General features: G+C 39.1%; 1 protein-coding gene across 1 annotated transcript in view; it reads left to right on the forward strand.

Moving 5' to 3' along the window:
* Positions 1-25607, forward strand: part of ABCB1 (ATP binding cassette subfamily B member 1) — a 106720-nt gene that overhangs the window by 65695 nt on the left and 15418 nt on the right. The window contains exons 18-23 of the mRNA XM_054496958.1: positions 2506-2613; positions 4605-4682; positions 7423-7506; positions 13497-13700; positions 23987-24087; positions 25400-25540. Coding sequence (XP_054352933.1) covers positions 2506-2613; positions 4605-4682; positions 7423-7506; positions 13497-13700; positions 23987-24087; positions 25400-25540 — 716 coding nt within the window. The remainder of the gene's footprint in view (positions 1-2505; positions 2614-4604; positions 4683-7422; positions 7507-13496; positions 13701-23986; positions 24088-25399; positions 25541-25607) is intronic.

The following is a 25607-nucleotide window of genomic DNA, read 5'->3' on the forward strand; positions in this document are numbered from 1 at the left end:
ACCTTCCTTTGTCGTCACAGTTGGTTTCTAACCTGGGCAACTAAAGATGAGCTTCCTGAAACAGTCAATGAAAGTGATGAGATGACTTTCTCATACCTGCCAACATTTGGCTCTGAACAAACCTTGTGAACTCTCATTTCACCAATGTGCAAAGAGAGTTCCACAAATGTTTGTCAGGCTGGCTTGAGAATGCACTGTTCTCTAACATACATACTTTCCAGGACATGAGTAAGCCTAGCATGCTACTTTTGTAAGATGTAATTTTCATCCCACTTGCTAAGATTAAAACAAATAGGAACAGCTTCCTAAAGATCGAGGTTGACATATGTTAGTTCCACCTCATCTTAATGGTGGCATTTTCAACAATAAAGTTACAATCTGAAAGGAATACTCTGTGTTTAGTGACATATGCCCAAACATCAAGCTGAGGACACCCTTGCCATAACTGCTGATAACATTATGGAGAAAGAGATTGATCACCACGAGAAGCATAAGCTAAACACTGACTTTTGATTCTGCAAAATATATATGACTATTCAGGTCTACTCATGCCTGGTCAGTTTATTTCTGTTTAATACATTCATTCATGAATTCATGTTTAATGACATTCATGTTTAATATTAAATATATTTATTCAAGAATTATTATTATTTTTTGAGTCTCGCTCACTCTCGCCCAGGCTAGAGTGCAGTGGTGTGAACTCGGCTCACTGCAGCCTCTGCCTCCTGGGTTCAAGCGATTCTCCTGCCTCAGCCTCCTGTGTAGCTGGGATTATAGGCCTGCACCACCACGCCTGGCTAATTTTTGTATTTTTAGTAGAAATAGGGCTTCACCATGTTGGCCAGGCTGGTCTCGAGCTCCTAACCTCAAGTGATCCACCTGCCTCGGCCTCCCAAAGTGCTGGATTACTGGCATGAGCTGCCATGCCTGGCCTCTAGAATAATTTTTTTGTGTCTGCTCTGTACCAGATATTTTTCTAGTTGTTGAAAAAAATTCTGAGAATGTGATCAAATGTCTGATTCTGTAGAGTATATGGTCCAGGGCAGGAGTCAGCAAACTTTTTCTATTAACAGTAAGATGGTAAATATTTTAGGCTTTGCATGCCACATGATTTCTGTTGCAGATACTCAACTCTGACCTAGTAGTACACAAGGGCAATGTGGAAATGAATGAACACAACTGTGTTCTATTAAAACTTTATATAAACATTTGGCCAGTGGCCCATAGTTTACTGATCCTTGCACTAATATGTGTGTTGCAGGTTTTGGGGGTTGTCGGGGGTAGACTGTAGTGTCATCAGAGAAAAAAAAAAAGGAAATGGTTGTTAGGAATGGGTTTGGTTGTGACAAAACCTCAACTTATGATTTTATACTTTTCTCATTCTTCATATAACAGTAAGTCTGGAGGTAAGTGACGCAGAGCTGGGATATTAGCTCTTAGATAATGAGTAGGCAACCAGGTATCTGCCTCATTGAAGATAGTGGGCTCTGCAACGGATTGCTTGGATTTATATCCTTGAGTCATCCCTTGCTGGCTGTGTTAACTTGAGCAAATTAATTACCTTCTCTGTACTTCAGTTTCTATCTGTGTAAAACTGTGATGATAATAAATCATACTTCTGGAGATGGTTGCCAGGATTAGAGGAATAGTATATATGAATTTGCTTAGAGTAATGCCTGGCATAGAGTAAGAATTTTGTAATTGTTATGATTTTTGTTGGACTGACTAGTCAAAAAAATTATTTAATCTCTTCAAAAATCCTTTTTGTTGTTGTTGTTTGTTTGTTTTTTTATGAAGGATAAAGTTGTCTGTCCTGGACTAGGAATGTGACTATCTTACAAGACTGATTTTGGCCCACTGTGAAGGGAGATACGTGTTTTCTTTCCCTGAGGAATGGTTATTCTCTGTGTTCCTTGAGTCCAAAACATCCTATTAGCCCTTATAACTATCTCTGGAAAAAATTTCATGTGTGGTGCTAGGTCAGGTAGCTGTAGTTTCCAATTGGCTCTCTTAACTGGCCATCCTATCAAGAAGGCAGGCTCAAGGAAATTCCTTTCTTTTTTAAAGGCCTGGGCTGAGTGAATGACCACCACTCTGTGGTTCACCAAAAAACCACATCAGGTTTTCCCCCAGACACCTTGGGACAGTTTGAAATGTCCAAATAGTAAAGCAATGAACTTCCATAAATGTAGTTCCCCACCAAGCGAAGAGGAGAGTATTTGTTCTGATTTCAACTTTACACAGTTGAGGTGGCATTCATGACTCCAAGAGGGACTCTGAACAGAAAAAATATTGGATCAATTTATGAATGATAGACCTAACCTTGGCCTCCACAGAAGGCAGAATGCAGACACCTTTAAGGCTGGCAATAGGAAAGCCAACCCCGATTTCCAGTGTACTAAGGCTCTCCTGACCCCTGAATATTGGGCCAGATGGGAAATGGGTCAGGTCCAGGATGGGTTCTTCACTGATTGAACTAAAAATCCTTTAAATGTTTTCTCACAGGTTTTTACAAGAAATGATGATCCTGAAACAAAACGACAGAATAGTAACTTGTTTTCAGTATTGTTTCTAGTCCTTGGAATTATTTCTTTTATTACATTTTTCCTTCAGGTAAATGTTTCCATTTTCACTATATTCATTTTGAGAAATGCACCATTATTCAACTGGGGGGATTTATAAACATCAGTGTAATTGGCCTTTTAGTAGAACTTCTCTATTAACATGGCTACTAACAACCAAGTTTTTCTGACATAGTGAAAAAAAATGTTTGCCTCCTCTGGCTCCCTTGCTTACCTTCTCCTCTCCACCCTTACCTCCCGCAATGAAACCAGAGGGAACAGAGTGTTTGGCCTAATATGATGATTGGAGGTGAAAGGCAGGGACTTAAAAATGGGGTGTGGGGGAGCCCTGGATATAAGTTTGGATATAAGTATTGTCAGTAAATGTAAATACTCAAAGAAATGTCTTCCCGTGTTCTAAAAGCAACAAAAAACAAACAAAACCCCATAAGCAGGTCACATGGGTTTAAAAAGGGTTTGAAGAATTTATCATTCAACTTTTGTTCAAGGAGAAAGAATCATTTCAGTGATGGAAGAATGTCAATCCTCCAACAAAAAATGTAGGAAACATTTGTAAAGAGTCAGATTTTTACAGCTTGCAAATCACGTGGCTAAAATGAAATGGCAAGGAATTAAGTACTCTAAAAGTTTAGTATGAGGGCCAGGTGTGGTGGCTTATGCCTGTAATCCCAGCACTTTGGGAGGCCGAGGTGAGTGGATCACCTGAGGTCAGGAGTTTGAGACCAGACTGGCCAACATGGCAGAACTCTGTCTCCACTAAAAATACAAAAATTAACAGGACGTGGTGGTGCACACCTGTAGTCTCAGCTGCTCAGGAGGCTGAAGCAGGAAATATCTCAGGAACCCAGGAGGCCAGGAAGCGGAGGTTGCTGTGAGCCATGATCATGCCACTGCACTCCAGCCTGGGCAACAGAGTGAGTCCCTGTCTCTAAATAAATAAATAAATACTGTTTGGTATGGCAAGACAGTATTGGTTTTGGTTCAAGTCCTCCTTGTACCTGTTTCTGATTTTGTGTCCTTGGGCACATAAGTAAACTGTCTAAGCCTCTGTTTCCTTAGCTGTAAACTAGGGATACTGGTACTTGCCTCTTGATGATTAAAAGGATCATGTGACCAAGTGCTCAGGCCTGCATGAGGCAGTAGTAGGTAATCACTTATTAACTGAATGATTAGCCACCTGTAATTTTTAAAGATAAAACTATGAATAGATCTCTTTATTTAACATGTAAGCATGTATTACATTTTTAAAAAATAGAATATTGTTCTGGACATTATAAGAGGTGCAAAAGAAAAAACAGACTGAATTCTTTCTTTACTAAGTATTTACAGTCTCACTGGGGAATTTGACCTTACTAGAATAAATGTGACACTCTAACTACTTACAAGATTGCCATACCAACTATTAATACCACAGGTGTTTGGAGGAGGTAAAGATTGCTCAATGTAAATTTGGTTAAGAAAGTTGGATTGAGGTAGGCTTTGAGCTGGTCCCTTAAATGTTGACAATTTGAATTGGTGAAGCAAAAGAAGTTAGAGGACTATCTTTATAACATCATGGTGCTTGTGGGGACTGGAACCTAGCTTGCCTAGAAAATGGGTGAGAACAAAGTCTATGAGTTATAGGACCTTAGAAATCTAGAGATAGCAAAACGCCTAAAGATGTTAGACCATCCAACTCCTCATCTTAGTAACATGGGGAGGGAGTCCAGTGGGTAATTAAAAGCTCAGGCTCTGGATTCCCATTCTGGTTAGGATTCTTATGGATCTGGATTAAGATTCCAACTCTGTGACCTTATAACTGTGGCCTGTGGCTCTCTAAACCTCAGTTTCTTCTGTAAAGTGGGCTTTTCTGTCTACACCACCCATACAGCCTTGTGCCATGGCACACAGTCACAGAAACATAGCCCTTGAAATCAGGCTTTCTGACTTTGTCTTATCTCCTGCTTTAGCAAAGACATCAATTCTCCCTCCTTTTATTTAACTGGTGACTGAGTCCCTGACAAGGCATGTTCCTGCCCACAGGGTTTCACATTTGGCAAAGCTGGAGAGATCCTCACCAAGCGGCTCCGATACATGGTTTTCCGATCCATGCTCAGACAGGTATGTCTATCGAGGGCTGTGCCCTGGGATGTGTAGAACTCCCCATGTGTGCCCCTTGGACTCAGACAGTGGGAGTTCTGTCATGTTTCCCAGGCCTAGCTCCTATATTGGTTGTCCCTCAGTCTCACGTCAGAGATGCAGCTGAACCGCCCCCTAGGCACAGGCGAGGCTCTACTGTTTGTGTGGTCTGGGTGGGCCCAAGGAACTGGACCAGTTTGAGACAGAGCCTCCAGAGTGGATTCACCTCCAGCCTGTGTCTCAGCAGTGGTGGGCAGTGCAGGCAGAAGGCATCTTTGATACCCCTCATCCCTTTCCTCTCTTTCCTTCTTTCTCCTGGCAAACCCAGGGCACAAGTGTTTCTTTCCACGAAGAGATGCCCTCTCTACTCTTTCTTTCTGCAAATCAAAACTCATCCCTGTGGCCTATTCCTCACTGCCCATTTTCTTTTCTGAGGCTAGTCTGAAATACTAGTTCAAGCTGCAGCGTTACTGGCTGATAATGGGTTTAAGGGAATGCTTCTCACATTTTGCAGCTTCAAAACCCTAACCATTGACACGTGTGAATGTTTTCCTTGGGAAATGGGGAAGGAAATTAGAGGAATGCAACTCAGAGCAGCCCGGTTCAAAGGGGAAAGTTCCTTTAACAATCATGAAAATTTTGTATGTGACCTAAAAACTTTCCATTTTAAAAATCACTAATCACTTGCCATTGAGTAAAATGATGCTTTAGAAGTCTGCCCCAGATGTGCCAGGGGTACTCGAACCTCGAACCCTGGCTAAGAGGCATCAGTTTGGTGTGTTAGGCTTTCTAGAGGGCATTCACGTTTTGCCAGCTGTCTCTGGTTCCTCAGTTCTTCCCCATTCCTCCCATCACCATTTAGAAAGAAAATGTATTTATGGGAATTGCTAGCTAGTGACTGACAGAGCCAGGACTGAATCTGAGTGAGAGAGCACAGTTTGATGGGAAACCCTGTCCTTGGACTCTCAGGTCGAACTGTATTTATAACTCAGATTCTACTTAGGTCTACACTGAGCTTGCTCCAGGGCCAAATTTCCCATTACCCAACCAGCCTCCAGGCCAACTGCTACATCCATTGTACTTTGGCAGCTGAGCTGATGGTTTGTAGAATGTCTCCTCCATAAATTATTAAGTAGGGCAAGCATTTATTAAGTGCCTTCTGTGTACAAGGTCTAGTACTTAGTATTGTAAGGCATTCAAACCTGAATGGTCCCTGTGTTCAAGGAAGTTACATTCCTGTGTGGAGACACTTTTAACCACTTAAGAATATTGAAAAGCAAGTTGATACATACTATAATAAATTATAGCACTATGTTTTTCTTAAATATTTTTGGGAAAAATGATAGATACTTCTTTAATGTAAATAACCAGTTTAGATAACTTCTTAGGGACCACAGTTATTTGTAAAACACATAAATTCATACTTCAAATTCACAATCGCGTTAGTATCTGTGTATTTAAAAATATAAATGGTTTTACAAAGAAAATCTTATTTTATGTTGAATGTTATATTTTAATCTGGATTACTTTTGTTGATTTGTTTTGGACTCAAATCATTTATACTGCCCTGAGCTACATTTATCTAACTGCTTATTCAACCTCTCTATTGGATGTCTAATAAGAGTTTCACTGTTTAACATTTCCAAAATTGAGCTTTTGACTCTTCCCCTCCCCACCAGCCTTATTCCTTACCTACTCTTCCCCCATATCAGTAAGCGACAGCTCTGTTCTACCAGTTGTTTGGGCTAAAAACCTTGAAGCCATCTTTGACTCTTCTCTTTCTGTTAACATTGCAAAAGCTTCCTAACTGATCTCCCTGCCTCCATTTTTATCCCAATCCTGTAGGTTCACCTTAAAACAGCCACAGTCATTTTTCTAAAATAGAAATCAAATCATATCCCACTGCCCAAACCTGCTGAAGGCTGCCTGTAGCTCACAGGGTAAGGTCTGGAATCTTGACAGTTGCCTGTAAGACCATACACTATGTGACCCCCACTCTCTCTCCAATCTCATCTCCTATAACCGCCTTTTTCCAACACACCATCTACTCCATATGCAGTGGCTCACTTCCCAAGAGTAGGGGACGGGAGGATCAGAGGAGCCAAATCAGAACACACATCTGTCCAGAGGAAGGGGGCGGCTTTTACAAATTCACACAAAGGTTCTTTTTAGGCTGCTGGCAGCCTTTAAGGCTTTCTTGCTGGTGTATGAACAGATCAGGTATGCCTTTGCCTCAGGGTCTTTGCACATGCTGTTTCTGCTTTCCCTGAGGTATTCTCATCCTTTCCTTCATTCAGGCCTCTGTTCAGATGTCCCCTTAGACAGGCCTTCTGTTTACCCTCCCCAGTCTCTAAAATAGCACCTCCCCTCACTTTTCTCTTCTCATCCTGCTCAGTTTTTCTTTTATTTGTACCTTCCGTCTCTGGAATCTAAGCTTCATGAAAGCAGCTACTTTGTCTTTTTTGTTCGTACAGGTCCAACACTTAGAAATTGTGTGTAGCACAAAGTGGGCACTCAGAAATTTTTTTTGACAAATGAAATGATTTATTTATGTGTTTTTATATTAAGTTTCTTTCTTGTGTATTGAGTGTCACATCCTGAGTACTAAATGCAGGGGATATAAGTCTAAACATAAACAAAACTGACCCTGTCGCTGCCCTCTTGGAGCTGAGAGTCTCATAAACAGAGCTTTAAGGTAATAAAATCATTTTCTGTGCCACAGGATGTGAGCTGGTTTGATGACCCTAAAAACACCACTGGAGCATTGACTACCAGGCTCGCCAATGATGCTGCTCAAGTTAAAGGGGTACGTGCCTCCTTTCTACTGGTGTTTGTCTTAATTGGCCATTTTGGACCCCAGCATAAAACTAATTTTCTCCTTACAGGTGTTAGTTATCATCATTAAGAAAATGTTGAATAAATATCTAACCTACAAACATATTACATGCTTTTTGTAGCAACATGTTAACTATTTAAACATTATATACTGTACAGCATATAGATAACTTATAAACCTTTTGCTATTGCTGTTATTCATGCTATTAACAAGATGCATGTAGAATAGTTATTTAGAAAAGAGAGTATAAAGTGCTCAATCAACATAAAACAGTAATTGCTACTGAAGAAAGGATGTATTTAATTGCTGTAAGAAAGTTTAGGGTCACTGTGGTTACAGAAGGGAGGGAAGACAATCCTCTAAAATATAGGTTGAAAGACATGAAAAGCACATTAAAAAATTAAGGCAAGGATAGAATAACTTTAGTCTTTATCTTTGATAACTTTAAACTTTAATAATTTTAATAACTTAAATTTTGCTACTGTATGAATCTCTTGATATAACTAGATACTATTGAACCAGCAGGTTTTGATTTTTGGCTGAAGTGACAATTTCTTCTACAACTGTTTATGGCAAAAGTCCACAAAATGATGTAGAATTTGAAAAAATTCATGTGATCTCTGGTGTGTCTTTTCCCCTCTTGAACCTTATCCATCTTTATCTTTAAATCTTTCTGTAAGATAGTACTATACTAACATTTCTTCTATCTAATATATGGGGTTTCTTTAAGAATAAATTAAGCTATAAATGAGGAAACACATAGAATTATAACATTGAAATATAAACCTTAGGAGTCCCTCTTTTTCTATTGTTTGGAATAGTTTCAGAAGGAACGGTACCAGCTCCTCTTTGTAGTTGTTGTTTTAATACAAACTTCTTTGCTTAAAGCAAACAAAACAATAAAAATCAAGGTTTAGATCAAGTTGTATAGAATGTAATTACAGGTGCACGCCTGTAATCCCAGCTACTCTGGAGGCTGAGGCACGAGAATTACTTGAACTCAGGAGGTGGAGGTTGCAGAGCTGAGATTGCACCACCGCACTCCAGCCTGGGTGACAGAGCAAGACTATGTCTCAAAAAAAAAAAGAAAAAGAAAAAGAAAAAAAAAGCAAAGAAGACAGAGTGGCTGGAATAAAGTGAGTGAAAAGAAGAGTCATAAGTGTGTTAAGGTCAGCATTATATCCAGAAGTAGATGGAAAACCACTGTAGGGTTTTGAACACAGAAGTGACATGATCTGAAATTTTGAAAGGATCACTATAGACACTGTGTGAATAGGCCGAAGGGGGCAAGCATAGAAGGAGTCTGTTGCAGTAATCCAGGAGGAGATGATAGTGTTTTAGACTAACATGGTTATATAAAAGGCTATAAGATATAATTAATTCTGGATATATTTTAGATGTACAGCCAACAGAATGTGTTGGTTGGATTAGATGATGGATATGAGAGAAAGGGAATTTAAAGATGACTCCAAATTCTTTTACCTGCACAATGGAAAAAAATGGAATTTATTTTTTTATTTTATTTTTTTTTAAAGAGACAGGGTCTTTCTTTGTAGCCCAGGCCAGACTGCAGTGGCATGATTACAGCTCACTATAACTTAGAACTCATGGGCTCAAGCAATCCTCCCTTCTCAGCCTTCCTGGTAGCTAGGACCACAGGTGTGCACCACCATGTCCACCTAATTTTTAAATGTTTTGTAGAGACAGGGTCTCCCTATGCTGCCCAGTCTGGTCTTGAACTCCTGGGCTCAAGTGATCCTCCCTGCCTCAGCCTCCCAAAGTGTTGAGATTACAGGTGTGAGCTGCCATGCCCAGCTGGAGTTGATCTTTATGAAATTCAGAAGCCTGTTGGAGAAGCAGGCTTGGGGGAGAATGGAGAGTTCTGTATGAGACATGGTAAGTTTGTGATGTCTGTATTAGACATCCATGTGTAGATGTCAAGAAGGCTGAAATTTGCACTGCTAACTTTAGTAAACCTTTTATATAATTGGTTTACTAAATAAGTTTTACTATGCTTCTCCATTCATTTTGGTCCTCACAACTCTATAGACTCCTACTCTGTAGGAGGAATATACGTGGGACAGTGAGCATTAGTCTTTGGAATAAAGGAACAGTAACCAGTGCAATGTGACATTGCACAATATGTCACAGACCCTGTGGTATGGGCTCATGTGCTTTGATGGACAAATATCCCGCATCACATTTGACGTGGAAGACACAATCCTGGAGGCAACTCAGTCTTTTGCAGCAGAACCCAGAGCAGATGTATTCAGGGCATTCTGTATTGCAGTTTTTCTTCCTGCCTCTCAAATTCCTCTGGTGTTATGACCTGCCTTGGGCCACAGTGAGTTCCTGTATTTGTAAAATTGATGGTCACTTTTTCCCTCCATAGTGCTGTTTGTGAGGCCCTTTGCCGTATTCACTGTCTCTAATTGCCTGCTGGGGTCAACCTTCTGCTTCTCACTTGTTTCCTCAAAGACACCTCGAACTTGGCCCTGCCAAGATGGCTGCACTCACCTTATATGAGCCACTCAAGCAAAACTGTTTTCCAGAACTTAAAACAGTGGCTAAAAAGGAAAGACCAGGGAAGAGGAAATAAGCAGGTTGGCAAACATTGTCAACCTAGGAAAGCCCAATGTAGCTGTTATCACAGATTGGCTGAGAGAGGACTGTTGGATCTACTTTACACCACTAGCTGACCTGTTTTTGGCTGACAGGTTTTGGTTTCTCCCCTCAACCCTAGTCTTTACAATGAAAATTTTCTGGCTACTAATCTGTGCTCTTCCATTCATCTTAGTCCTCATATTTCTATAGACTCCTACTCTGTAGGAATAGATGTAGGACAGTGAGTATTAATCTTTAGAATAAAGGAATAGTATAAAAGTGTTCCTATTTCTCCACATCCTCTCCAGCACCTGTTATTTCCTGACTTTTTAATGATTGCCATTCTAACTGGTGTGAGATGGTATCTTATTGTGGTTTTGATTTGCATTTCTCTGATGGCCAGTGATGGTGAGCATTTTTTCATGTGTTTTTTGGCTGCATAAATGTCTTCCTTTGAGAAGTGTCTGTTCATGTCTTTCACCCACTTTTTGATGGGGTTGTTTGTTTTTTTCCTGTAAATTTGTTTGAGTTCATTGTAGATTCTGGATATTAGCCCTTTGTCAGATGAGTAGTTTGTGAAAATTTTCTCCCATTTTATAGGTTGCCTGTTCACTCTGATGGTAGTTTCTTTTGTTTTGGTGGGACTGTAAACTAGTTCAACCCTTGTGGAAGTCAGTGTGGCGATTCCTCAGGGATCTAGAACTAGAAATACCATTTGACCCAGCCATCCCATTACTGGGTATATACCCAAAGGACTATAAATCATGCTGCTATAAAGACACATGCACACGTATGTTTATTGCGGCATTATTCACAATAGCAAAGACTTGGAACCAACCCAAATGTCCAACAATGATAGACTAGATTAAGAAAATGTGGCACATATACACCACAGAATACTATGCAGCCATAAAAAATGATGAGTTCATGTCCTTTGTAGGGACATGGATGAAACTGGAAATCATCATTCTCAGTAAACTATCGCAAGAACAAAAAACCAAACACCGCATATTCTCACTCATAGGTGGGAATTGAACAATGAGAACACATAGACAAGGAAGGGGAACATCACACTCTGGGGACTGTTGTGGGGTGGGGGGAGTGGGGGAGGGATAGCATTGGGAGATATACCTAATGCTAAATGATGAGTTAGTGGGTGCAGTGCACCAGCATGGCACATGTATACATATGTAACTAACCTGCATATTGCGCACATGTACCCTAAAACCTAAAGTATAATAATAATAAAAAAAAATGAAAAAAAAAAGAATAAAGGAATAGTAATCACTGTAATGTCTGATATGCTAAATCAAATGAAGCCGAGGGGTTAAATCTCCTTGCAGTTTAAGGTCTTAGACTTCTTAGTTACTCTTTTTGGTACATTAAAGAATTTGCCGTCTTTGATCCATCTTATTTATTTCTGTGGCCCTTCACTACTATCCAAAGCTGCACATTCATATGTCTCAAAGGTTAAATAGCCAGGTAATTCCTCTGCCATGAACTCACACCTAGAAGTGATTCTAGGTGATATTCTAAGAGCTTCTCTCACAAGCAACTAAGTCAGTAGCTGCAGTGGGAAATGAGCTCTGAGTAGAACTTGTAGATACTGAGAACAGGAGCAACTTATATCATCCCTGTGCCACAGCCATTCTCCAGCTTGCATCCTTTGACCTTCAAACTAAAAATGTGAAATGCAGAGAGCTGGCTTTGAAAACCATTCCAGTCTGATTTATCCCAAATTTGGCAAATCATCCCTTTAATATAAGCTCAATGATTGCATCAACTAAATATACAGGTGTTCTGTTATTTATGATACCTCTTTCAGCCCTGGTGCAGCTCCATGGTACAGAATTTAATGTATTTAAAGGCTACTGATAGTTATAGCACTCTTTTCCTAAGTACTAGTCTGGTGTTTATATCAGACAGGTGTTAAATGATTTTGTAGGGATTAATGTAGGGAATTATAAAGGATTCTATTGTTACTAGAAAGGGGTCCCGATGCAGACCCTGAAAGAGGGTTCTTGGATCTTGTGCAAGAAAGAATTCAAGGTGAATCCACAGAGTAAAGTGAAAACGAGTTTATTACGAAAGTGAAAAAAATAAAGAATGGCTACTTCATAGGCAGAACAGCAGCATGGGATGCTCAGATGCTTATACTTATTGTTACTTCTTGATTACATGCTAAACAAGGGGTGGATTATTCATGAGTTTCCTAGGAAAAGGGGTGGGCTCTTCCCAGAACTGAGGGTTCCTCCCCTTTTTAGACCATATAGGGTAACGTTGCCATGGCATTTATAAATTGTCATGGCACTGGTGTGTCTTTGAGCATGCTAATACATTATAATTAGCGTATAATGAGCAGTGAGAACAACCAGAGGTTACTTTTGTCACTATCTTGATTTTGGTAGGATTTGGCTGGCTTCTTTACCACAGCTTGTTTTATCAGCAAGGTCTTAGCGACTGTATCTTGTGCTGACCTCCTGTCACATCCTGTGACTTAGAATGCCTAACCTCCTGGGAATGTAGCCCAGTAGGTCTCAGCCTTATTTTACCCAGCCCCTATTCAGAAAAAGCAGGTCTGGGGCCAGAGCAGGCATTTGGAATGGCTTGAGGGCACAGAATATTTCCAGGGTAGAGGAGATGTGCTGGACTAAATTATAGAGTGATGGACTAAACTGACTTTGTAGCTTGACTTTTGGTTTCAGAGTTGGAAATCTGGTTTACAGTTGGACATTATACAGTGGTGGATTAAATTCACTTTGTAGTTTGACTTCTGGCTTTAGAGCTGGAAATCAGTGCACACTAGTGAAAGTCATGCTTCAGACTCCCTCTGGAATTCAAGGGGAAAATCACAATGCCCGCGTACTATCTTAAATTAAATTTCATAATTTTCAACTCTGTATTTTTTCCAAATTAAACATTATATCTCAAACAGACCCAGATATATTTGAATACTATTAATGACAACCGTTAGGCTTAAATTACAAGTAATTATATACCTAACATTGGAAATTTCCATCATTCCTAGTTTGTCAGACTCCTTTATCTTGCTGATTTGCAGATATTGTTTTAGTAATGTTGCTGTGATTAATGAAGGTTTTCTTGGTATTAAAAGATCCAAAGAGATAGGAATATGTAATTGAACTCTAGATTGTTGATATTCTACTTTCAGCATTCTGAAGTCATGGAAATTCTTACTGTAGAAACTCAATAAACTTATAAGTAGACCTTTACTTTTTAGTTCATTACTGAGAAAATAATGAATACAGTCTCATGAAGGTGAGTTTTCAGAAAATAGAAGCATGAGTTGTGAAGATAATATTTTTAAAGTTTCTCTAATTTGTTTTGTTTTGCAGGCTATAGGTTCCAGGCTTGCTGTAATTACCCAGAATATAGCAAATCTTGGGACAGGAATAATTATATCTTTCATCTATGGTTGGCAACTAACACTGTTACTTTTAGCAATTGTACCCATCATTGCAATAGCAGGAGTTGTTGAAATGAAAATGTTGTCTGGACAAGCACTGAAAGATAAGAAAGAACTAGAAGGTGCTGGGAAGGTGAGTCAAACTAAATATGATTGATTACTTAAGTAGAGTAAAATATTCTAATCAGTGTTATTTTGTTACTGCTTACTATGCTCTAAGAATGTGTTTATAACCATTCCTCAAAGCAATCTTTTTTATGCTTATTCAGTAAATTGGAAACTTACAGAAAGTAGCAAAGCCAGTTCTTGGACTCAAAAACTGATAATTAACTTTAACAGACTTTTTCAGTTTTCAGGCCATTGTCTTCACACTGTTCTTCCTTCCTCCCCACTTTCCTCCTTCCCTTAGTTATCTTCTTCTTTCTTTTCTCTCACTTTCACTCTCTCTCCACTCCTTCCTTCCTTCTTTCCTTCCTTCCTTCTTTCCTTTTTTCCTTCCTTCCCTTCTTCCTTCTTTTCTTTCTTTTCTTTCAAGCTTAAATCCATTCCTTTACTGAGGAAAGTAAGCCCATTTTATTTGTACATGTGAGGGGGAGATTAAATATGGAAAAACGCTAGGGGTATTTATTATACTTGTTTTAAATTACTACCACTCTTTCTTTTTTTTATCATGCTCCTCCCTTCATCCTATTTCTGTTTATCTTTACCCTTTTTTTACTTCTTTTTTCTTCCCTGCATGCTTGTCTATTTTTTTCCATTATTTAACCAATTCTTATGTGGCATTTACTGTGTTTCCCGGCAAACGTCTTATTCCTTATAGCAACCATATGGGGTCTATTATCTCATTTTTCTGGTGGGGCTGAGGCATAGGCAGGTCATGGCTCTGGACTTTAGAGCTGATAGGTCTTGGAGCTGGGATTCAAACTCAGACAGTTGTGCTTCAAAGTTGTTTCTCTTTCTGTTATGAAACGAAGAGTTCCTCTGATGGCAGAATGCAGTCTGATATCACATGATCTGTATCATAGTGGAAATGAGAGGTCAGAGCAGGGCTGACTGCCATAACTAACATTTAGGACAGGGATATATATGTGATGAACATTCTGAGGTTCCCAGGAGTTAGGGCAGGGACTCACACAGATCAGAGTGGCTCTGGTTGTCAGTAGGCCCAGCTACCTCACCAAGTGAATGATGAAGAAGGCCCCACATGTTGGTCATTGCCACTAATGCTTTGTCCTTTACCTCTCTGCTGTCTCTTCAGACTCTTTATCCCATTTTTGGGGGTTTCCCTCTGGAAAATCTTTTGGGCCAGCAGTAGTGCCTCCCCAGCCAGTGTCTGTAGGGGACAAACCTCATGCGAAGCATCCTATCAGGCTCCCAGAGGCCTATTTCTGGAGGTACATCAGGATGGTGCTGACCCACAGGGGTCTATTGTGGTCTGGCTCAAGTAACGTTGGCCCCTGCCAGGGAATACATTCTGTGCCAATGACTTCATTTAATATTGTACTTTGGGGGTCTCCCCCATGGTGTTGACTCTTCCCCTGAGAAGATGGAAAAATTTAGAACAAAATATAAAAAAAGGAGAAAACATTCTAGGTAACAGTGTCATTATTTAATGAGGTATTTGAAATGTCCCAGAAGGGAGTCTTAGATTGCTTTTAGGAAGAAGATGATCCAATCTGATCCTAAGGTAATTCATGCAAACCACAGGTTAGCACCTTTGAAGTGACACATGAGATTTAAGACCCTTGGAGTTCTGTCAGAGGGGCCAAAGGAAGGGGAGCAGATGGAAATGAATTATGTGTGGATATGGCAGATTTTCTGAGTAAAGGTCAGGGATGTGATACATTTTCTAATTCAGGGGTGGCTCATGAGAAGGACAGAAGTAGGTAGGGAAAGTAGTGGATCTGCACCAACCAGTCCACATAATATTGAAAATCAACTTCCACCTGATCACAATTCTCAAGCTGCTATTTAGTACTTCTTATATAACAAGTATCATACTAACAGCTCTAAATACATGATCTAATTTAATGCTCTCAATAACCCTGTTGAATTATCCCTGTTGGATAGATAATGAAACCCAAGATTCAGAGAGATTAAGTAACTTGCTCACAGTCGCACAGCAACAGCCTCCTAACCAATCTCCCTGCTTCAACTCCTTCCATTCTTGTCTAACTATAGTCTACATTCTTACAGAAGTCATTCTGATCTCTCATAAATAAAAATCTGATAATGCCAACCCTTACTTAAAACTCCCAAATGGCTTCTGATCATACTTGGAACAAAATCTAATCTTTTATCATGGATTATCAAACTCTGTATGATCTAACTCCTGATGACCTTTATGGCCTTATCTGGCATCACAGTCTCTTACGCCTGTGTGCCCTGGCCCAGTGGGCATTCTTGCAATTCCTGGAATGTTTTAAGCTGATTGCCTCTGATCTTCTCTTGGCTGACTTTACATTATTCATATCCCAAAATTATTACCTCTTCAGAGAGGCCGTTCCTGACACCTGAATTAATTCATGATACTTTGCAGCCCTTGATGTTTCTTTCCTATTTCTTTGTTTATTGGTTAATGGTGTACCATTTGTTTATTGATTAATGGTGTATGTGACATTACAGCCCACATTTATTCTGACTGCATGATGTCAAAATCTGCTCATAACCTCTACCCTGCCTGTGATCTGTGCTCTGCAGTTTTTCAGCACATTATTGTGGACTAGTGAGCATTTTTATAAAATGCAGGTGACCCTTGAACAGCACGGGTTTGAACTGAGTGGGTCCACTTATATGTAGCTTTTTTTCAATAAATGTATTGGAAAATTTTTTGAAGATTTGCAACAATTTGAAAAAACTCACAAGCCATGTAGCCTAGAAATATCAAAAAATTAAGAAAAAGTTAAGTATGTTATAAATACATAAAATATATGTAGTTACTAGTCTTATTATTTACTACCATAAGATATACACAAACCTATTATAAAAAAAAGTTAAAAGTGATCACATTTTATGCACACAAACACTTACAGACCATGTAAGGCACCATTCACAGTCAAGACACATGTCAACAACTGTAAAGATACAGTGTGACATGTTTTGGCTCTGTGTCCTCATCCAAATCTCACCTTGAATGGTAATAATCTTCACATGTTATGGGAGGGACCCAGTGGGAGGTAATTGAATCATGGGAGTGGGTTTTTCCCATGCTATTCTCATGATAGTGAATAAGTCTCATGAGATCTGATGATTTTATGAAGGGGAGTTCCCCTGCATAAGCTGTCTTGCCTGCTGCCACGTGAGATGTCCCTCTGCTCTTCCTTCATCTTCCGCCATGATTGTGAGGCCTCCCCAGCTATGTGGAACTGTGAGTCCATTAAACCTCTTTCCTTTATAAATTACCCAATCTCGGGCATGTCTTTAATTAGCAGCATGAGAACAGACTAATACATAGTGTTAAATCATAAAATAAAACCATAGTATGTACTGTACTACCCCAGTAATTTTGTAGCCACTTCCTGTTGCTACTGCAGTGAGCTCAAGTGTTGTATCTGCTTAAAATGCAGTGACACTAATCATCTCAGCAGGAGCAGTTCATCTCTCCAGTAAATCGCATATTGCAATAAAAAGTGATCTCTCATGGTTCTTGCGTATTTTAAAAATCATGTTTAGTGCAATATCATAAACATTAAATAACACCAGGGAACTCATATCAAGTGACACTAGTGTTGCTGGAAGTGCTCCCAACAAGCAGAGAAAAGTCATGACATTACAGGAAAAAGTTGAACTGCTTGATACATACTATAGATGTGAGGTCTGCAGCTGCAGTTAGTTGCCTGCCATTTCAAGATAAATGAATCTAGCATAAGAACCATTGTAAAACAAAACAAACAAAACAAAAACAAAATTCGTAAAAGCCATCACTGTAGCTACAACAGCAGGTGCAAAAACCTTGCACTTTTTGTACAATACCTTTATCTCATATTGAAAATGCAGCTTTCACATGGGTGCAGGGTTGCTGTAGGAAAGGCATACCTATAGACTCTAATATGATTAGAGGAAAAGCAAAGTCAATTCAAATTAAAAGTAAGATGAAGGATCTTGAGCTGGATCATTTAATGCCAGCAAAGGATAGTTTGATAATTTTAGAAAGATATTTGGCTTTAAAAAAATGTCAAGATAGCAGGAGAAGCAGCTTCTGCCAATCAAGAGGCAGCAGAAATGTTCCTAGATGCTATTAAAAAAAATCATTGAGAAGAAAGGATATCTGCCTGAAAAGGTTTTTAATGCAGTTGAAAGTGCCTATTTTAGAAAAAAAAAATGCCACAAAGGACTTTTATTAATAAGGAAGAGTAGCAAGTCCAAGGATTTATGTCAGAAAGGAATAGGCTAACTCTACTGTTTTGTATAAATGCAATCCGGTTTAGGATGAGTCCATATCTATAGATGTGCTCTTATGTGTAAAGCTGCTCATCCCTGATCCTTGAAGGGAAAAGATAAGCCTCAGCTGCCAGTAGTTTGGTTGTACAACAAGAAGGCGTGGACAATGAGAGCACCTTTTTCGGATTGGTTACATTGATGCTTTGTTCTTGAAGTCAGAAAGTACATAGACAGTGACGGACTGCCTTTTAAAGTTCTTTTGATATTAGACAATGCTCCTGGCCACCCAGAACCCATGAGTTTAACATCAAAGGTATTGAAGTGGTCTGCTTGCCTCCCAAACATGTCTCTAATTCAGCCTTTAGATGAGGGGATTATAAGAATCTTTTTTTTTTTCATAAATTTTTTGTAGACATGAGATCTCACTGTGTTGCCTGGGCTGGTCTCGAACTCCTGAGCTCAAGCGATCCTCCTGCCTTAGTCTCCCAAAGTGCTAGGATTACAGATGTGAGCCACTGTGCCTCGCCACTCATAAGGATTTTTAAGGCTCATCACAAAGCACATGGTACTCTACAGAAAGGATTGTTAATGCTATCGTAGAGAGCCACCATAGAGAAGAACATTATGCAAGTCTGCAATCCTAAAACGATAAATTTCTGCTGGAGAAAACTGTGTCCAGATGTACATGATTTCACAGGATTTATGACAGAGCCAATCAAGGAAACCACAAAAAGAAATAGGAGATATGAAAAAAAAAAGGTGGTGGGTGAAGGCTTTCAAGGTATAGATTTTGGAAAAATTCAAGAGCAAATAAACATCACACCAGAGGAATTAACAGAAGATGACTTGATAAAGATGAGTGTTTCCAAACCACTGCCAAACAATGTGGAAGAAGATATAGGAGAAGCAGTGCCAGAAAACTAACTTTACACAATCTGGCAAAAGAGTTTCAGTTATTCAGGACTGCTTTTAACTTCTTTTATGACATGGACCCTTCTGTGATACAGGCACTGAAACTGAAGCAAACAGTGGAGGAAGGATTGGTACCATATTGAAACATTTTTAGAGAAATGAAAAAGGAAAAAGTCAGACAGAGACCACAATGCATGTCAGTCACACCAGGTGTGCCTGCCTTTCCCGCCTCGCCTTCCACTTCCTCTGCCTCTTCCCCTCTGTCACCCCTGAGACAGCAAGACCAATCCCTCTTCTTCCTCCTTTTCCTTAGCCTATTCAATATAAAGATGATGAAGATAAAGACCTTTAAATGATCCACTTCCGCTTAATGAATAGTAAATATATTTTCTCTTCCTTGTGATTTTCTTAATAACATTTTCTTCCCTCTAGCTTACTTTATTATAAAAATACAAATATATATTACATATAACATACAAAATACATGTTAATTGACAGTTTATGTTATTGGTAAGACTTCTGGTTGACAGCAGGCTGTTATTAGTTAAGTTTCTGGGGAGTCAGAAGTTATATGTGAATTTTCAACTGCATGAAGGGTCAGTCTCCCTAACCCCCATGTTGTCCAAGGCTCCATTGTAGATGCTTTTTTCCTTTTCAGAAATAAAAGCCATAAACTTGTTTATTTGAGGGTAGGAAGAGTAATGTCAGGAGGCTGTTTTTTCTTTCTAGAAACATACATTTTTATTTCTTCAAAATTATTTAGTACACAACAGTTTCCGAGGGAAACTTGATGCTATTTGTTCTTGGATTAGAAGTTCTCTCTCCTGATGGTGATTACCGAGTCTCCATTTAAAACTCTTGGAATAAACGAAGCTGTGAGGATGCGGGGTGCTAATTAAGCCTTTTCCTAATTGCTTCATTGTGCGTCAAGATGAAGACAGTCCTGAAGTTATTATACTGTTTTACTCACCACTTTTAGGTCTGTGACTCAAACTCCCACTTTTATTGGGCTACATACACACCAGAAAAGCAATGACATTTACAAACCAATCTCAGACAAGACACTCCTGCCTTAGAACATGGTGCACGGAAAATATTTCTTAAAACTATTACACTGAAATATACAGTAAAATCTATTTTTCAGCAGACGTTGTTATAGTCTGTTGAATTTTCTTACCCATCTAGAAAACCTGTTTGTTAGAATTCTGATAATTAGAAATATTTCTTTTTTTTTTGCTTGTGAAACTTCAGCTTTTATTTTATTTATTTTTTTATTTTATTATACTTTAGGTTTAGGATACATGTACAGGTTAGTTACATATGTATACATGTGCCATGTTGGTGTGCTGCACCCACCAACTCGTCATTTAACATTAGGTATATTTCCTAATGCCATCCCTCCCCTCTCCCCCCACACCACAACAGGCCCCAGTGTGTGATGTTCCGCTTCATGTGTCCATGTGTTCTCATTGTTCAGTTCCCACCTATGAGTGAGAACATGCGGTGTTTGGTTTTTTGTCCTTGTGATAGTTTGCTGAGAATGATGGTTCTAATGTGTCTGACAAAAGAATTGTCTTTGGGAATTTGAAGGTGAATTTTTTCTCCTCACCTTTTGCTTTCTGCACTTTTACGATTTTCTAAAGTGACTATATATCATTTTTATAATGTGTAAAAGAAGTTTATACAATATTTTAAAACAAACCTGCCATTTTCCTAACTTTCTAAGTATCTTATGGTAAACATAATTCAAACTTCTTGGCCTGTTAGTGTAAGAATAATATTTTAAATTTTATTTTTAAATAAGTTTTTGTTTCTAAGAATGTTACTAATTTTTTTTTTTTACTTCTAATAGCTTTTGATATTAGTCTTCAAAACTGACTTAATGTCTTATGAAATGCTTACTGTTATGTTTGAAGTTAGGTAATTTATGTAAGATTCAGTGAAGAATAAGTGGAATTTCGCATTTATGATTTTAAGCTATAAAACACTCTAAATTAAATGTGTCTTTATTAGAATCCGTTCTGACCAGTGCAGAGGCCAAAGAGAGGAAGAACATCTTAAACAATAAAGAGTCATTTCTCTTGGTGACTTATGATTCTGGAAATTATTTCTCTTAGAATCATAGCATTAAAAGGGACTTTAGAGACCCTCTAGTCCATCCTTCTCATTTGGCAAATGAGGAAAACGAGACAGCATGTTGGTTCAAGGTGGTGTGGCTGCTGTAGGCTGAAATCTCATCTTGTACACTGGTGTTCTTTGCTTTTGCCATATCCGTTTACTCAGACTCCAGAGGTGATGAAGGATGTATGTTTCCTAATCAAATTGCCTTGTTGGAAGTAACATTCAATTACAACATAATTGAATGATGGAAACTTTCTTTTTAAGATGGAGTCTCACTCTGTTGCCCAGGCAAGAGTGCAATGACGCCATCTTGACTCACTGCAACCTCCATCTCGCAGGTTCAAGCGCTTCCTCTGCCTCCCAGTAGCCTGGGATTAAGGCATGTGCCACCATGCCCAGCTAATTTTTGTATTTTTAGTAGAGATGGGGTTTCACCATGTTGACGGTGGCTGGTCTCAAACTCCTTACTTCAAATGATCCACCTGCCTCCATCTCCCAAACTGCTGGGATTACAGGCATGAGCCACCATACCCAGCCCAAAACTTTCTGGAAAACAGATTGATAGTATGTGCCACATTCCTTAAAAAATTAAAAAAATTAATTCAAGCCAGGTGTAGTGCCATGTGCTTGTAGTCCTAGCTACTTGGCAGACTGAGGCAGGAGGATTGCTTACCCAGGTGTGTGAGGCTGCAGTGAGCTATGATGATCACACCTGTGAATAGCCACTGCACTCCAGCCTGCGCAACAGAGCAAGACCCCGTCTCTAAAAAAAAGAGTTAGTTTTCTTTGACCTATTAATTTCACCTTAAGAAATTTTCCTAATAAACCAATTCAATATGGACAAATGTTTAGTTACAAAGATGTTTATCTCGCCATTATTTTTAATAAAAAAGGAATTGAAAACCTGGCTCAACAATAAAGGAATACTTAATTGGTTATGATATTAAAGGACTCATTACACATCTCATTATTAATGTGTATTTAATGAACTTGGAAAATGCTTTTGATATGAAGGTAAAAAATAATGATATAGAGCTAAATATAGCATTTCATTCCAATCTTGTTAAATATATTTATGCACTTAGGAAAAAAACAATATGGAAATGTGTAAAATATACCTTTTTATTTTTTTTTTTAAAAAGGACACATTCATTCAGCATCATGATCAGACTATTACATTTCACAATCAACAGCATGGGTGCAAAAAAAAAATCCACTTTAAAACCCTTTGTTGTAATGCTTTACACTTTCCACAGAACAGAAACTAAAATAATCTGTTATACAATTAGTCACAAATATAGTCCTCGAGTTTTTTACCCATACACGTGAGTATTTGTCTAAAACATGTCTTCTTGTAGCAGCTAGGCCCTGCCACCACTGTGCTTGTCCGAGTTCACAAATCTGTTGTAAACTGTAGCTTCTCTGTCACTTCTCTGGCTCTTATCTCCTGCTAAGCTTTGTTTCCTGGCAGTAATTTAAAATCTTCTGCCACTGCTGTAGCTACTGCTGCTACTGGAGCTGCGATAGCCACCTTGGTTTCATGGTTTGGCAAAGTACTGGCCTCTACCAGCATAGGGGCCAGAGCTTCTGCCTCCAAAGTTTCCTCCCTTCATGGGTCCAAAATGTAAAGACTAATTGTTGTAATTGCCAAAATCATTGTAGCTTCCACCACCTCCAAAATTGCTTCCATCATTACCAAATCCATTATAGCCATCCCCGCTGCCACTATATCCACCACCACCACAGCTGCCTCCAAAGCCACCATGACCACTGAAGTTTCCTCCACGACCAAAGTTGTCATTCCCACCGAAACTACCTCCACGACCACCACCAAAGTTCCTGGAGCCACTTTGCCTCTTTGGCTGGATGAATCACTCACCATCTCTTGCTTTGACAGGGCTTTCCTAACTTCACAATTGTGGCCATTCACAGTATGGGTATTTCTCAGTGACAGTCTTACCCACGGAATCATGGTTGTCAAAAGTTACAAAAGCAAAGCCCCTTTTATTGCCACTGCCTTGGTCAGTCATGATTTCAATCACTTCAATTTTTCCATACTATTCAAAATAATCTCCTAGGTGATGTTCTTCAGTGTCTTTAATGCCACCAACAAATATCTTTTTCACAGTTGGGTGGGCATCTGGTCTTTGAGAATCTTCTCTTGAGACAGCTCTCTTTGGTTCCACAACTCTTCCATCCACCTTGTATGGCCTTGCATTCATGGATGCATCCACCTCCTCCACAGTGGCATATGTGACAAACCCAAAGTCCCTTGAGCGCTTGGTATTTGGATCTCTCATTACCACACAATCCATGAGCATTCCCCATTGCTCAAAATGGCTCCTCAGGCTCTCATTGGTCAACCAATGAAGAGCTCAACCTCTTCATTGTTTGGGCTCATTAGGAGACTCTGACTTAGACATGAAGGCAGGGGAAAGAGAGACTTTAAGGATGCTTCCTTGGCGGCTTCCACAGGCAGAAAGGAGTAAGCGTCCACAGGCAGAAAGGAGTAAGCCTTCGAACATATCTAAAATTTACTTTTTATTGCCTTCATTCTTTCACTATCTTCCAAACATTCTTCAATTGTCACAAATAGCAATGATAAAGAGAAAAATATAAACATCACATTTCAAAAATAATGTAAAATAACTGTGAACTTAAAATGTGATCATCATAGAAGAAAGAGCACTGCAATAGAAGTACTGTGAGTTCTCTGGTTAATTTTGCGAAGCCACGTAAAGCTATGTGGCTTTAAGCAATGCCTCAATCCATTTAAGTCTTAGCTTCTCTTTCTGCAAAGGAGAAGTTTGAATTAGTCAATCTTCCTTCCAGATCCATAACTCAGTTTGATAAATTACTTAGTATCTTTTTCTACAGAGAAAATGCTCATACATAATAATAAATATGTAATCATAAAATTATTTTCATTAGTCTGTTTTATAGAATTCAAATTAATCACCACTGTTTACCCTTGTGCCTCTTGGTGATCGGTGCTGTCTGTTACAGATCGCTACTGAAGCAATAGAAAACTTCCGAACCGTTGTTTCTTTGACTCAGGAGCAGAAGTTTGAACATATGTATGCTCAGAGTTTGCAGGTACCATACAGGTAATAACCGCTGAAGAGTGGGAGGGGAGTGTGAATAATTTTTCAATCATCATATTTGTTTTCAGAGGGATTACTTTGGCTAGAAGGTAGGGAGCAAGTGGAGAAAGTACTCGAAGGTAACCCATTGAGAAACAGTTGTAATTATGCAGGAGAGAAATTACAAGACCCTGAACTAAGGCAGGGACATCTCTGAGGTAGAACCTGTAAGAATGGGTCACTGATGAGAAGGGAGGGAGACATGATGCTGAGAATGACTATTTGATGTCCAGTTAGGGTATGACTCTATAATTTGCTCTAGTTGAAAATGAGTTATTTATGGAACCTGAAATTTGAGGTACCTGTGGGACACAGAGAGGATGGTGCTTCTTGGGTTTACCTGTCTTTCTGCTTTTTACCCCTTCTCCAGTGCAGACCTTCTTCCTTTAACACAGTCATCCCAGTGAGGGCTCTAATAAGTGGTGTGAACATAAGCAAGTCCAACCTTTCTGAGTCTGTTTCTTATAATAAAAGGAGAGAGCTGGACCTTATTGATGGATTTTTAAGCTTTTATTTTAAAAAAATGATGGTAGAGCCTTTTTGTCTAAAAAAAAATTTATTTGAAATCTTCTTATGTGATGAAGATAAAAGCAGAGTTGATCTGGTAGCAGGAGGGATTGGAAGCCCAGGGCTGCCCACTTGCTAACCTGCCCCCACCCACACCTCCATATCACTGAGCTGGATCCATATCATGATTCTAGAATGTCAACCCCTTTTTAAAGCCTTCTCTAAGACCCCCAAAGAATTTAGTGCTTCTCATTTAATCCTATAACAGATTATTCATAAGGCACCTCCAATGCATAAATAGTAATTCAACTCAAGTCAGGACTCCTAAGTCAAGAACATGCCTGTTTCCTCTATGTCAACCCATCATGGCCCCTGCACCTTGTAGGTGTTGGGTAAACGTGTGTGGAATGAATATTTACATAGAGTACTTCCATGTTGTGTGTCCAAAAGTGGGGGAAAAGGGAGATAACTTTTACTTATTGATCCCTAACCGGCTCTTTACAGTCATTGGATTATCTTCTCTTTACATCAACACTTTGAGGTGTAGTTAATTCTACATTAAAGATAAAGACACTGAGTCTCAGAGGTTAGGCAGTTTCCCAAATTTGCACAACTGTTAAGTGTAAAGTGAGGACCAAACTTAGTTCTTTGGAAACAAAACCCATTTTTGTTGGTCATGCCTCTGTGCCCTACTGCCAACCTATCAAAAGTTACATTTTAAGGACTGAGAAATGAAAGTGGAATGAGTTTTCAAATATCTTCTTTTCAGAAACTCTTTGAGGAAAGCACACATCTTTGGAATTACGTTTTCCTTCACCCAGGCAATGATGTATTTTTCCTATGCTGGATGTTTCCGGTTTGGAGCCTACTTGGTGGCACATAGACTCATGAGCTTTGAGGATGTTCTGTTGTAAGTATTGGGCTATTATTTAGTTAAACTCTAAAAATAAAACTGGGATGAACATGCTTCATGTCTA

This window comes from Pongo pygmaeus, chromosome 6, assembly GCF_028885625.2.
Source record: "Pongo pygmaeus isolate AG05252 chromosome 6, NHGRI_mPonPyg2-v2.0_pri, whole genome shotgun sequence".
Lineage (NCBI taxonomy): Eukaryota > Metazoa > Chordata > Mammalia > Primates > Hominidae > Pongo > Pongo pygmaeus.